This window comes from Sciurus vulgaris, assembly GCF_902686455.1.
Source record: "Sciurus vulgaris genome assembly, chromosome: 15".
Taxonomy (NCBI): Eukaryota; Metazoa; Chordata; class Mammalia; order Rodentia; family Sciuridae; genus Sciurus; species Sciurus vulgaris.
In genome coordinates this window covers 18,886,528-18,900,338 of record NC_136476.1, presented here as the reverse complement: position 1 = coordinate 18,900,338, position 13,811 = coordinate 18,886,528, and the positions used below count along the sequence as shown (strand labels likewise).

Sequence of the window (13,811 nt, the reverse complement as noted above, 5' to 3'; positions counted from 1 at the left end):
TATTTATAATGAATGTCTTTAATCTAACCTGTAATATTTCTGAAAGACTAACTGCAGAATCCATAATGCTGCTGTATCCTAAATCAAGAATTTCATTTTCAGTTGATGACATATCTCTTTTAAGGGCAATTAAGTGTGCATAATTTACCCCTGCTGTATTATGAATACCTTAAAGGTACAGTATTTTTCTGTAATGAGAAATGTTTGCTTAATACGCTTTTCCTTTCTAATGAAAGAGTGAGCTTCATTTACAATCATGTAAATAAGGTGGAAGTGATTTTAAAGAAACCATGAAACACCTTTTCTTCTACCTTTTCTATCAGATTTTGAGAGCAAATCTTCAGATGGATACACTGGGATCTTTTTAAAAGGCTGCTTAGTAAAAAGGGAAAATTAAATATAAACTAGAGTTGTCTTGGGCTCCTTCCAAGGTTGTTTAGTGCCTCATGTGTCAGAACAACCTCATTACGGTGTAATTTCACCACATGGAGTGTCCATGCAAACACAGAAGAGAACATCATTATGATGGGGCTCTGGTGTTCTTATTTTGGAAAATGTACATGGCTGCAGAAAATGTATCAGAACAGTAGTTGCCAGCCATGAAAGCAACAGAATACCCCAAATGTCATGTGCTGAACTATTCATACTGGGAGAAGGGAATAATTATTTTCAGCTGCTAAAGTGAACAGAGACTATGTGGAGGGACTGATGGTATAGCTGGCTCTAGTAGAGTAGGTAGGATACCAAAAAGAGAGTGGAGAAGGGCAGTATTAAAGGCCTGGAGTTCAGTGGATGCAAACACCAAGAATCGCATGGCAAATTTAAGTAGGCTAGTTTGGTTTAAGTTGTGGATTTGTGCAAGAGGATCTCTGACTTTTTACTTAATATAGTAAACTGTCCACTAGAATTTGTGCTTCTACAAGCACAGCTGGAACCAGAAAGCAGCTGCAAAGCCATCCCTCCTTGCACCTGTGTGGGGCCATGTGATGCATCTTTGATGATGGACTGTGAGTGGCATTTTACTTGCAGACTCTAGATGGTAAATGGGTGGCACACTCAAATTGGGTGACTTGAAGAGATTTTGAGAAAGACAGATTGCTAAATGGGAGAGAAGCATATGGAAATCACAAGGGATAGATAGTATCTTGAGGCCAGAACATGATAAGGTGAGAACAGTGTGATTTCTGGAACCCAAAATAGGAATCATGTTGAGTGACCCACAAGAAATAAAGCTGTAGCCTCCAGAAGTGCACACCCAGCTTGAGTAAAAGCACAGGAAGATAGAAACACCCTGACAACTCCTAAACCTTTCTCCAGTCTTCTGCCATGGTAGTCCACTAGCCAAATGCAATAAGAATGCAAAGGGTGAGTAAGCGCTTTGATTTAGCCATACAGGTGAAGTGTCCTAGGCACAGAGCTTGGTGGAGGAGGCTAAGGAACAGAACTAGGGTACAGAACCCACACTGTCACTTCCAGGTAAAGGAGTAATAACTGCTCTCACCTCCTCTATCAACCAACTGAATTTGGAGGACTTTGAGACTGTAAGGGTTATCAGAACCACAAGGATGCTGGAGCCAGGCTTTCTGTGCAACCTGACAAAGAAAATAGACCACCATTCAGGGATACCCACTGTGGACACTGCCTGATTAAGAAGTAAATTTCTCTCGGTTCAGGACACTAAATTTCCTGGGTATAGCACTTAGCATTTGAGGACCTATCTATCATAGCAGATAGTATTAATAGGAATTAGATTATAGAAAGCTTTGAAGGCCAACCAAAGAAGTTGTGTTCATTTCTTCAGATGATCAAAAGTAGTGAAGGTTTTTATGCTGAGAGCCAGTGTTTCGGGTGGGAGGACATCCTTGGAATAAGTGTGGCAATCATGTGGCAGGTGGAAGGCAACACACTGAGCAGTCACTTGATACAGCTGACCAAACCCTGGATTATTAGCAGGACTGTGAATCAGTCTAAGACACTGTATAAACTGGTAGGATAGAAGCATTTTATAATCACATTCCAAATTCAGGTGCCAGCCCATCGTATGGAACTTGGGGGAGAAGGTGGTTTAAAGCCAGTCTAATAATCACCCCCAGTATGAAAGGGCTTGGCTAGTCTACTGTGAGATGTGGAAGAAGAAAATTGGAGAAAGTTGATATGTCATAAGTAACCCCCCACAACAGGGAAGGTTGGGAAAGGATCTGCCCAATATCTCATGCCTATGGAAGACTTCAGTGAGACCACTGAAGAGTAAGCTTTGTGTTCCCTAGAACCTGGGGGATGCAATAGACGACAAAATTTTCCTGAATGAGCAAGAGAATCATGGGTCAGCTGTTCTGATGATGGCAAAGCTAAGAGAGCTTTCTTGGGGAGGGTGGGAGAATGCTTGTCAGCTCTTAGAGTCCCAGGATAAATGATTTGTGATCAGATGAAGGCAATAAATTCCAGGAAGAGCTTATGTAGGGTTGTCCCTCATCTTGTCCAAGTGAGGACAAGAAACTTCCATCAGAGGAAGCTAATGCACACGCTTCCCCTAAATTCAAGACTGCAACAGCTTGGAGGAGGCACTACAAAGCCTATGAAAACATTTTGCAAGAAAAAGAAATCTTATACACCTGACAGTCCTTTTGAATGCCTGGAGCATCTTACATCAGAGGACCTTTCCTCCCTTTCCTCCTCCTCCCAGCAGCCATCGAAAAAGAGCAGAGAAGACCCCACTCCCTCCCACTACTGGGGGTCTGCTTGTGCCTAGCAAGCTGGGGGTTTGGGGAGGTGTATACTGAAAGTATATTTGAATTTTTTTATTATTTTTTTTTTGCGGTGCTGGGGATTGAACCCAGGGCCTTGTGCATGCGAGGCAAGCACTCTACCACCTGAGCTATATCGCCAGCCCAGAATTTTTATATTATTAAGCTGGACTGGGTATACCAAATGTCTGTGCAAGACCATTGTTATGGGTCTCTGAATGGAGTCACCAAACAGGTCATAGACCTGTCCAGACTTTATCTTAAAGCAGGGGAAGAGCTAACCCAAGAATACATTTAGTGAAACATGGGAAACAAAAAATAAAGTCATTTATTATAATGTTTCATTGCAATATAGCTGTGACATGAATATCTAGCATTGAGGCCAAAGAAAAAAAGATAAAAAGATGAGCAAATCCCAAACATGCCTTTTTATCCCTCAAAATATATTTATAAATGTAGGAAAGATAACTTTACTGGAGAACATTTCCTTTCCTACATATGACAAAAAAAATTAAATATAAAAAGTACAAAACTTCAAAGTAATAATCACCTAATCATCCAATACAGAGATAAGAATGTTTCGGTATATTTCCTTCCTTGCTCATTTTCCTCTGTAGATGTACATACATAACACTTGTGAGGTTTTCTTGTCCAAATTTTATTATATGTATTTTGCATCCTGCTTTTTAAAAATAACATAGTATAATCTTTTTCAAATTATAAAACCTTTTTAAAATATAGTTTAAATGATGAAATTTTGAGTAGATTTTATCAGTTTCGTCAAATATTCTATAACCAGATTTAGATTTATATATGAATCAATGACATGAATGAAAAAAGAGAATTTAACCCATCGGTTTTGATATCCTATGAAGTTAAAACATTTATGTTACCACATGAAAAGAGCCACTTGTTGGGACTGTGGGTCACTCTCTCCTTCAAATTCTTTTTTCCTGGTTCTGCTAAGCCCATGTTTTCCTAAGTTTCTTCCTTCTGCCCTAAGCTGATGTAACGGAGGGCTTTTCTCTGATGCTCTCTCTGCATGCTCCCCTCCTGACCCTTGGTTTCAATACCACTGCATGCCAATTCTGCCATTCAAATACCAACCCAAAGCTCTCCTCTAAACTCCAGGCTTGTATCTCAGCATCTCCCATTGGATGTCTCATGGGCCTCTCACATGCAACTCAGTCTTCTCCCCAAAATATGTTCCTCTTCCAGTCTCTGTGCAACTCAGGAAAGGGACCTCAGGAGGTCTTGCTGGTACTTTTCTCTCTCTTGTTTATAGCTCTCAGCAAATCCTAGCTTGCTCCATCCAAAATATATCTCGGATTCAACTCTGGTTCATCTTCTCATTCATCACCATTCTCTAGACCATCAAATTTCTTTTTTTTTTTTTAATTGTAAACAAATGGGATACATGTTGTTTCTCTGTTTGTACGTGGCGTAAAGGCATACCATTTGTGTAATTATAAATTTACATAGGGTAATGTTGTTTGATTCATTCTGTTTTTTCCCCTTCCCCCTACCCCTCCCACCCCTCTTTTCCCTCTATACAGTCCTTCCTTCCTCCATACTTGCCCCCCTCCCTAACCCTAACTCTAACCCTAACATTAACCCTTCCCTCCCCCCAATTATGTGTCATCATCCACTTATTAGCGATATCATTCGTCCTTTGGTTTTTTGAGATTGGCTTATCTCACTTAGCATGATATTCTCCAATTTCATCCATTTGCCTGCAAATGCCATAATTTTATCATTCTTTATGGTGGAGTAATATTCCATTGTATATATATATACCACAGTTTCTTTATCCATTCATCAATTGAAAGACATCTAGGTTGGTTCCACAATCTGGCTATGGTGAATTGAGCAGCTATGAACATTGATGTGGCTGTATTTCTGTAGTATGTTGATTTTAAGTCCTTTGGGTATAGGCCAAGGAGTGGGATAGCTGGGTCAAATGGTGGGTCCACTCCAAGTTTTCAAAGGAATCTCCACACTGCTTTCCAGAGTGGCTGCACTAATTTGCAGCCCCACCAGCAATGTACGAGTGTACCTTTCTCCCCACATCCTCTCCAACACCTATTGTTGCTTGTATTCTTGATAATCGCCATTCTAATTGGGGTGAGATGGAATCTTAGGGTGGTTTTGATTTGCATTTCTCTTTATTACTAGAGATGTTGAACATTTTTCCATATGTTTGTTGATTGCTTGTAGATCTTCTTCTGTGAAGTGTCTGTTCATTTCCTTAGCCCATTTGTCAATTGGATTATTTGTATTCTTGGTGTAGAGTTTTTTGAGTTCTTTATAGATTCTGGAGATTAGTGCTCTATCTGAAGTATGACTGGCAAAGATTTTCTCCCACTCTGTTAGACCATCAAATTTCTGTATGAACTGCTGCACCTGCCGCCTAGTCTATTTTCCTCCTATGTTCCCTTGAATCTGTTGTTCAAACAGCAGCCAGAGTAATCCTCTTCAAATTAGAAAGACCTCCAGCATAGAAACTGTCACTGGTTTTTGCCATCTTTTAGTCAACTCAACTGAAACACATCAAACCCTTGAGATGACTGTGAGTCTGAGGTCTAGACCCACCCAGCTTTTTCAGCCTCCGGTTCTGATGCTCTCTCTTTGACCTGCCCTTATTTACCCACAGAGCTTTGCTCTTAGGTTCCTGAACCTTGCTGCTTCTCTATACTTGAAATCAGCTCCCTTAGCATCCAAAAGTGACCTTCTCTTTCCCCATCACACACACAAGTTCAGAGTGTCAGTTCCATGAGGACAAGGAGTCAGTTCACCCCTTCTATGTCTCCAGTATGTAGAAGAGTACCTGGCACATGGTGGACACACACCCAGTCTTTGGTGACAAGACTGGCCCATTCCACCTGTCAGGTCTCAGCTTAGAATATTCCTTGGCTGGACCTCTGCAGGCTCCATCATTCTTCAGTGGGCCTGTGCCCTCCTGTTCTCAGTCAGGTCACCCTGTTCTTTCTGTCACAGACTGTGGATTTTCATTATATGTATCTTTGTTTAATAATACCTCTTTCCCACTCTAGACTAGAAACTCTCATGAGGAAAAAAAGCCATGTTCTTTTTCTGGTTCATGCATTATTATCTAACACCTAGCACAATGCCGCCGCGCTCATAGAAGGTTCTCAGATCTAGTTTAAATGGATGTGTAGCATCTGACAGAATGGAGTGCTAACAGGAGCTCTCCTCTCTGCCAGGGGCAACTTTGGGGAAAATGCCAGGGTCAGTCCTGAAATAGAGTGTAATCCACAGAATAGTCATGCCCCAAAGATATCCGTGTCCTAATTCCTGGAACCTGTTTATGTTATATGGCAAAAGGGACTATGCAGATGTGATTTAAAGATCTTGAGATGGAAAAATGATCCTAGATTATCAAGGCAGGTCCTTATAAAAAGGAGATAAGCAGAGCAGAATCAGAAAAGGAGATGTGAAGAGAGAAGAAGTCAGAGACACAGATTTGAAACTCCTGCTGGCTTGGAACATGGTATAAGAGGCCACAAAACAAGGATTGCAGGTGGATTCCAGAAACTGGACAAGGCAAGAAAACAGATTCTCCTCTAGAGCCTGCAGAAGGGACACAGGCTTGCTGTCACCTTATTTAGAACTTCTGACCTCCAAGCCTATAAGAGTATAAGTTTATGTTGTCCTAAGTGCCTAAGTTTGTAGCCACTTGTTACATCAGCAATAGAAAACATATCAGAAGTGACTAGAGATCTCTCTAGTCACTTGCCTCTGGAGAACCCAGAGGCAAGAGGTGGTCTGACTTCCACTCAGAAGGCAGCAAGCTTGACTGCCACAAACTATTCACAACTTCATAGTCTATAACAAGTTCTGTGCAATCTGTCCCTCTTCCTTTATTCTTGGTTTTTTCACTGGTACAAATAAGAAACCTTGTGCCTGTTCATGGAAGAGAGATACTGAAGCTGGATTTAAACTGCAAAAATGAGGGGGAGTGCAGGCAACTCTCTGCCCGAACACAGATCTCCCACTTGCCGCTAAGATATGTTATCGAGCCACTTTTCTTCTATAACCTGGTATAAGGAACCTTGTCAATGAAGATCTCCAGCTTCAAATTATGCTCTCTAATCTATGACATAGGGAAAATGGGTCTTCAGGAGTAGGGATGCATCAGACCCCATCCTGGGAAAAATGTGCACAAACAGAAACTTTCTATATGCTGTCATTAAAGGGTTTGTGGACTTTTCAAATCTGCTTGCTCAAGGATAAAGTATGTGTTAGTTGTGGTGTCCTTTTTTACATCGTGAGTAGATGTCAGGAGGGAGCAGAGAGGTGTAATATTAAAAGGTGAACTTTCAAGGTCTAGGTCTACAGGGTTTGGACCTAATCCTGTGGTCAGGGTGCTGAGGACCTATAGGAAGATTTTGAGCAAGATAGTGACAAGATCAGATTTGTACTTCTGAAACAAATCACTCTGACAACATATATTTTGGCTATAATCCCATAATGAGTTCGGATAACCTTAGGGGAAAAACTGCTGTCGACATGAAATGTTTCAATACTTCCTTTCAAGCCGGTGATATCAGATGGCATATTAAGTGATCTAATTTCATAGACAATGTGCTGTAGGAGGCAGTTTCCTTGTAACGAAAGTAAGGTCATTAAAACCCAACTCTTCTCAGGATCATTGCTTCCCTAATAGTGGGTTGTGTAGGCATTTGGTCTTACTGTGATGATCATTGTTATTATCACGTTGTTCAAGTGCTTCCCAGCTTCTAGCTGATCCATCTCCAGCAGAGAAAACTCAGGTAGGCCAAGCAAAGGGGTAGAATTTGAACTGGGAGTTTCTAGAAAACCAAAGTATCCTTATTATTCTGCTAATAATGCTCTAAGTGCCTCACAGGGATTATTTCATCAAATTCTTTAACCCTGTGAGGTAGTTCGTTTATTATCTCCACTTTATAGATGAGACCAAAACAGAAAGATTAAGTTGCCTGAGGTTATACATCTAAGAAAGAGTTGGCTAAGGATTAAAACTTAGGGAGTTTGACTCCAGAGCCAAAGCTATTTAATACCATCCTCCACTGCCTCTGGTATTAGCTTTTTCTTCACCTTAGAAGTAGAATAAGAGGAGAAATAGAAAATAAGTGGAGGGAAGAGAGACTCCAAATCCCTAATGAGTTTATGTATATGGACAAAAATTTTAACAACCTGTGCTCCAGAAATGAATATTTGTAGCATAGTGTGATAAATTGAATTACTGTTCTCCGTAGTACTATTAAATATCTCTTGTCTCGAGAAAAAAATATAGCTTATTACACAAATGCAAGCTGACATTCATTATCCTCTTAGTATCACCATCATGCCTGAGTTTCAGTTTGTAAAGAACTCTAAAAGTAAATGTTTGCCATTTGCCTTCGTCATGTTATAGGGTTCTTTCTTTCTCCAAGTATCACATGCTTTAGGTTTTCCTAGTATCCAGGCAACATAGTGCCTCCACTTAGCCCTTGTGAGGTCCTGAATTAAAAATAGACTGTTTTGCTATGTTCCAAATTCTACACCCATGTTAGACCTCTGTTACGGAAGAGTCAAAGGTTATAAGGGGAATGGTCATGTCTCCGCAACCACTAGCACTTTACACTAAATCTTCTTTGTCATCATCAAGACTTAGTGATCTGCTAATCTGAGACAGGAAGGTAGTATTTCTAAGTGGTTTTTTTTTTTTGTCGTTTTAAAGCACATCTTGATCAATATTAGGCCAAACCAAATGTCGATTGGGGAAATGTCAGGTAATGGGGCCTTTTCCGCTGGTGTCTTAAGAAAACACATGCCATGGTGAATAGAATCAGCATCTCCATGAAGTAAGATAAGGTGCTGTATATACCCTTCCCATGCATCCCTGTTAAAGCATTTAATTCTTACACAGAGATAAGAAGAGGAAACTGAGGCGTCATCCCTACTGGGGCAGAATATTGCATTCTGTTAATAACTTCCCATGTTACCAATAGTGACTTTATGATGGTGTCTATTCTGGTTTACCAGGAGGTTTAGGAGTTTTTCTTTGGCTTATCCTTGGTTTTGTATGATTAGAAAACAGTAAAATAGTTATCCCTGTTTCATCAAAAGGAATGACTCTCTCAGGGCCTCTTCCTGTGCTGAGAACAAACATCCAGCTTTAAAGAGAATTTCCAACTTTGATTCTTGGCTCATTTTGAAAAAACAGATCTGGGAACAGCCTGGGTGTGGCAGCCAGAATTTGCCACACACCTGAAGAGGGACTTGACCAAATCATCTAAGCTTGCTGAGCCATAAGTCCCCGTCTATAAAACAGAAACAATTGGCACCTTGCTTCAGGATCCTTGAAAGGGTTCAGAGATTCTGATATTAGAATCAGCAAAGAACACTTGTTTATAATAGACTCTGGAACCAGCCTCCCTAGATATGAGTCACAGCTCTACCTCATCACTAGCTGTGTGACCTTGTAGAAGTTGCTAAACCTTCTTGGATTAGTAAAACGGAAACAGTAATACAGGGTGAGGACTGTACTTTTGTACAACTCCTATGATAATCAGTATGAAGGTTCCTTAAAAGACTAGGAATGAAATTACCATGTGACCTAGCTAAACCACTCCTCAGTATTTATCCTCAAAATTAAAGTCATCATACTCTAGTGACACATGTATACCCATGTTTCTAGCAGCATAATTCACAATATCCAAACTATGGAACCAGCCTAGGTGTCTGTCAATGGATGAATGGATAAAGAAAATGTGGTATATATACACAATGGAGCTTTATTCAGCCATAAAGAAAAATGAAATTATATCATTTGCAGGAAAATGGATGAAGCTTGAGAACATTATGTTAAGCAAAATAAAACATAGTCAGAAGGTCAGGGGTCATATTTTTTTTCTCATATTTGGAAGCTAGAGAGGAAAAAGGAAAATAAAGGTGCGGAGCAATCTCATGAAAATCAAAGGGAGATTAGTGGAGTAGTCTAAAGGGACCAATGGGAGGGATGAGGGGAGAGAAGGAGGAAATACTGGGGAATGATAGTGGCCAAATTACATTGTGTGCATGAACAAATATGTAACAACTGTTTATGTACAACCATTATATACAACTATAATGCAGCAATTTAAAAAGTGGGACAAGAGTTTAAAAATAATAATAATGCAAGGTGAGTATCCCTGACCCAAATTCTTGAGAAAAGATACATCTTAGAGTTCAGCTTATTTTTTTTATTTTGGAATATTTGCATAATGAGATATCTTGGGGATAGGTTCCAAGGCTAAATATGAATAATCTTATATAATATTTTAATGATTTTATATATAAAACAAATTTGGCGCATCACCACTGACAGAGCTGGTAGGGTCTTTTTTCCCTTGAGGACTCTGAATAAACTGTGTTGTGTACCTGCATTTTGATTGTGACCCATCACATGAAGTCAGGTATAGAAATTCCACTTGTGGCATCATGTCAGTACTCAAAAAGTTTCAGATTTTGGAGCATTTCAGATTTCAAGTTTTGAGATTAGGAATGTGAGTCAACCTGCAATGCCTACATCTCAGGATCACTGTGAGGATAAGAGTTAATATAACCAGAAAACACTTAGAACAGTGCCTGCCATTTAATCAGCGCTATGTAAGTATGCGCCATGATTATGACAGATGATAATTGTTGCTATCCATATATCAAGTACCTGTTACAAATTAGTTTGATCAAAAATGATTAACTTTTATTATTCTATTTCATCCAACCACTTGAATTTTAAGGAGTCTGGAAGGAAAACAAAATGATTATAAGTCTGCTTTTGGTTTAGATGTCACGGAGTCCTTTACAAAATCTTATTCCCTAAGGAACTCAAAACTTGTACAATTAAGAGAAAGATTTTTTTTAAGTGTTTCTTAGAGCAAGAGCCAATTATTGTGCCTCACTCCAGACCTTTAGAATCAGAATTCTAGGGATATGTCCCATTATCTAGATGTGTTAGCCAACATCCCCTGGGGATTCTCCTGTTCCCTGAAGTCTGAGAATACCAAATGCTGCCCACTCACTGCTTTACTGTCTCCTATTGCCAACACGAGACAACAAAGAACTGGGGACTCTGTTTGACAGGCTGATCCAGCCCAAGAAGTGCTAAACAGCTGTTATCATAGTGATCCCGTGAATTAAGCAGAAATTCAGGTAATTCTGGGAAGCACAGTCAGGGATGGGGTGCAGGGAGGGCAAAGCACTTAAAGAGCATATCAATCTGTTGATAGGGCTGAAACAGAATGTTTTGAGGTGCTGGGTCCTCTGGAAAGTGCTAATGTCACATCTTGTGCCATACCACCCTGAGTGATAGACGGGAAAAGAAATGCCATCTGAATTTTTATGCAAGGTTAAAACAAGGAAAATCCATTTTCGCCTCCAGAATTCAGAACAACTGGTACAAAAGGTCACTGGCACCAATTGGTGGCATTGCAGAGCTCAGAGAGGAAATATTAAAATAGCAAACTTTTTTAAAGCACTACATGCACTGTGGGCCTAAGTCTCAATCTTTTCACATCTTTTTACCCTGGGGTCTTAAGTAAAAGGCATGTGAAAAAATAAAAATGCCAAGAAATTTTTCTGCTTTCTACAGAGTTAAGGCTGTAGGTAGTTGTCCTCAGACTAAGGGTGAAATAATATTTGCAATGGAATAAGCAAAGTAATTGAATGACTTTATGTGAAATGGTTGTTACTCATTGCATGTGGAAGTGACTTACAATACTAACCATGGTCAGTTCAGGTGAAGTTAAGAAGTATTCACCAGGGACTTAGCCCTGTGCTAGATATATTTGGGATTCAAACGGGGTTGTCTGAGGTGCCTTGGGAAAGGAAGTCAGTCTTAGAAGTGGAGTAGAAAGGTTGTGAGATACTAGTTTGGTTCTATATGTACTATGCATGTGGTGGCAGAAGAGCATTCAAGTAGACTGAAAAGATCAAAGAGTCTTATGCATGAAGACAGTAGTTGAGGCCATTCAAAATGAGTTTATTAAAGGCAATTGAATAGTCTAAGGATCAAACTTTTAGGGACACTGCAATTATAGCAAGTAGAATATGAGAATATGAAGAGTCAGTGAGGACATGATCACAGAGAATCTACTGGACAAGCTAGAAGCTGTCCTGGGACTGTTTTATTAGAGACATTGAGAGAAGTTTTTTTTTTTTTTTTTTTTTTTTTCCATGAAGAAAGAAGTGTTCTTGGTATTAAAGCATGAAAAATAAAAATGAAGCATGTAGGGATGTGGGTACATGTCTTGAATTTGCTAAGTACAAATTATAAAATGAATGGTCTTTACAATATGCCTTTAACTCAGAGTTTCTCAACCTTGGCTTTCCTGACGTTGGGCTGGATCCTTCTTTGAGGGGGTTCGTCCTGTGCATTGTGGGGTGTTTAGCAGCATCCCTGCCTCTAATCACTGGATGCCAGCAGCACTCCTGCCCCCTTAAGTTATGATAACCACAATATGTCTTCAGAGGTCTCTGGTTAAGAACCACCCATGTAAGATTTCTTTCCTGCTACTGTATACATAGGCACTACAAGACATAGAAAGTAGGATACACTTTGACCATTAATAAAAATTTCTGGTTTTCCTAAATTGAGCTGTTCTATTGTTTTATTATGGTAGTAAAAACTATACACATGCACACACACACACACACAAATATGCATATAAATGTGCATATATATGTGTATATATATACATATACATATGGTGCTTATTCTTCAAGGTAACATTATATCAACTTAATTATGAATAATGTTAGAAAAGTAGTAAATTGGTAATATTGGTGTCCCAGTGTTATATGTTTTATCACAGATCAGCATAGGAAATTTTTATTATGGATCTTGGCAAGACTAGTAAGCAATTTTCAAATTAAATTTCAAGTATACACTGGATTCCAATTATTTTTTGCTCTCTCATTTCTTATGAAGATAAGGTACTCTTACTGATCCATAGGTATGTTATAAAAATTCTGATTAAAAAAAAAAATCTCTGATCCAGGTGCAGTAGCACACACCTGTTATCCCAGCAGCATGGGAGGCTGAAGCAGGAGGACTGAGCTCACAGCCAGCCTCAGCAACTTTGAAAGGCTTAGTAGCAACCTAGTGAGACTGTCTCAAAATAAAAAATAAAAAGGGCTGACAATGTGGCTCAGTGGTTAAGTGCCCCTGGGTTTAATCCCCAGTACCCCCCAAAAAAAATGTCTTAAAACTTTATCTTTGTGGACTGGGGTTATGACTCAGTGGTAGAGCGCTTGCCTGGCACTTGTGAGGCACTGGGTTCCATCCTCAGCACCACATAAAAAAATAAATAAATAAAATAAAAGTATTGCATCCATCTGTAACTAAAAAGTCTTTTTAAATTTATCTTTGGGTAGAAATTTTAATGCTATGTATTGAAAGTGTTCCACCGAGTTTCTAGGTCTTAATAAAAGAAAGAGATCTTGCGGGGTAGGCTGTAATTTGATCCTAGAAATATTTGTGAGAAAGACTATCACAAAAAATAATTTCATGACAAGAAAGACCTTAGTATTCAGAATATGTTCTTAATTTAAAAAAAAAAAAAAAGGAGCCTGTCATCTTCCCAAACCCCAGTTGCCTTGTTGTTTCAGAACAAGAAGGAAAATGTAACCTCTCTCTTGCTTTGCTGCTTGTGACCTTGAACAAGCCCTGACTATCAAGGCTAATGTAGAGACCCTTGTTTCTTTGCAGACTGCATCATCTGCTATTAAAGGTGCTATTCAGCTAGGAATAGGATACACAGTGGGGAATCTCACTTCCAAGCCTGAACGAGATGTTCTCATGCAAGATTTTTACGTGGTGGAAAGCGTGTTCCTACCCAGGTAAGAACTTCATTCATGATGATTTTCATGCTGAGAAACCTTCATTGTGACATCCTGTGTTGAAGTGCTTTTCTACCACATACATGTTTACATGTGGTGATGTATACGTTGGACCTTCAGCTCTGCATTACTTCTTATTGCATCACATGATTTGCACTTTTATATGGAGATGTAAGTATTTTTATCTATAGCCAGTTGTAATTA

General features: G+C 39.4%; 1 protein-coding gene across 2 annotated transcripts in view; it reads left to right on the top strand.

Moving 5' to 3' along the window:
• PIP5K1B (phosphatidylinositol-4-phosphate 5-kinase type 1 beta) overlaps positions 1-13,811 on the top strand; it is a 294,504-nt gene that overhangs the window by 149,956 nt on the left and 130,737 nt on the right. For both annotated transcript variants that reach the window (XM_079112037.1, XM_079112038.1), the window contains one exon: positions 13,477-13,607. In XM_079112037.1, coding sequence (XP_078968163.1) covers positions 13,477-13,607 — 131 coding nt within the window. The remainder of the gene's footprint in view (positions 1-13,476; positions 13,608-13,811) is intronic.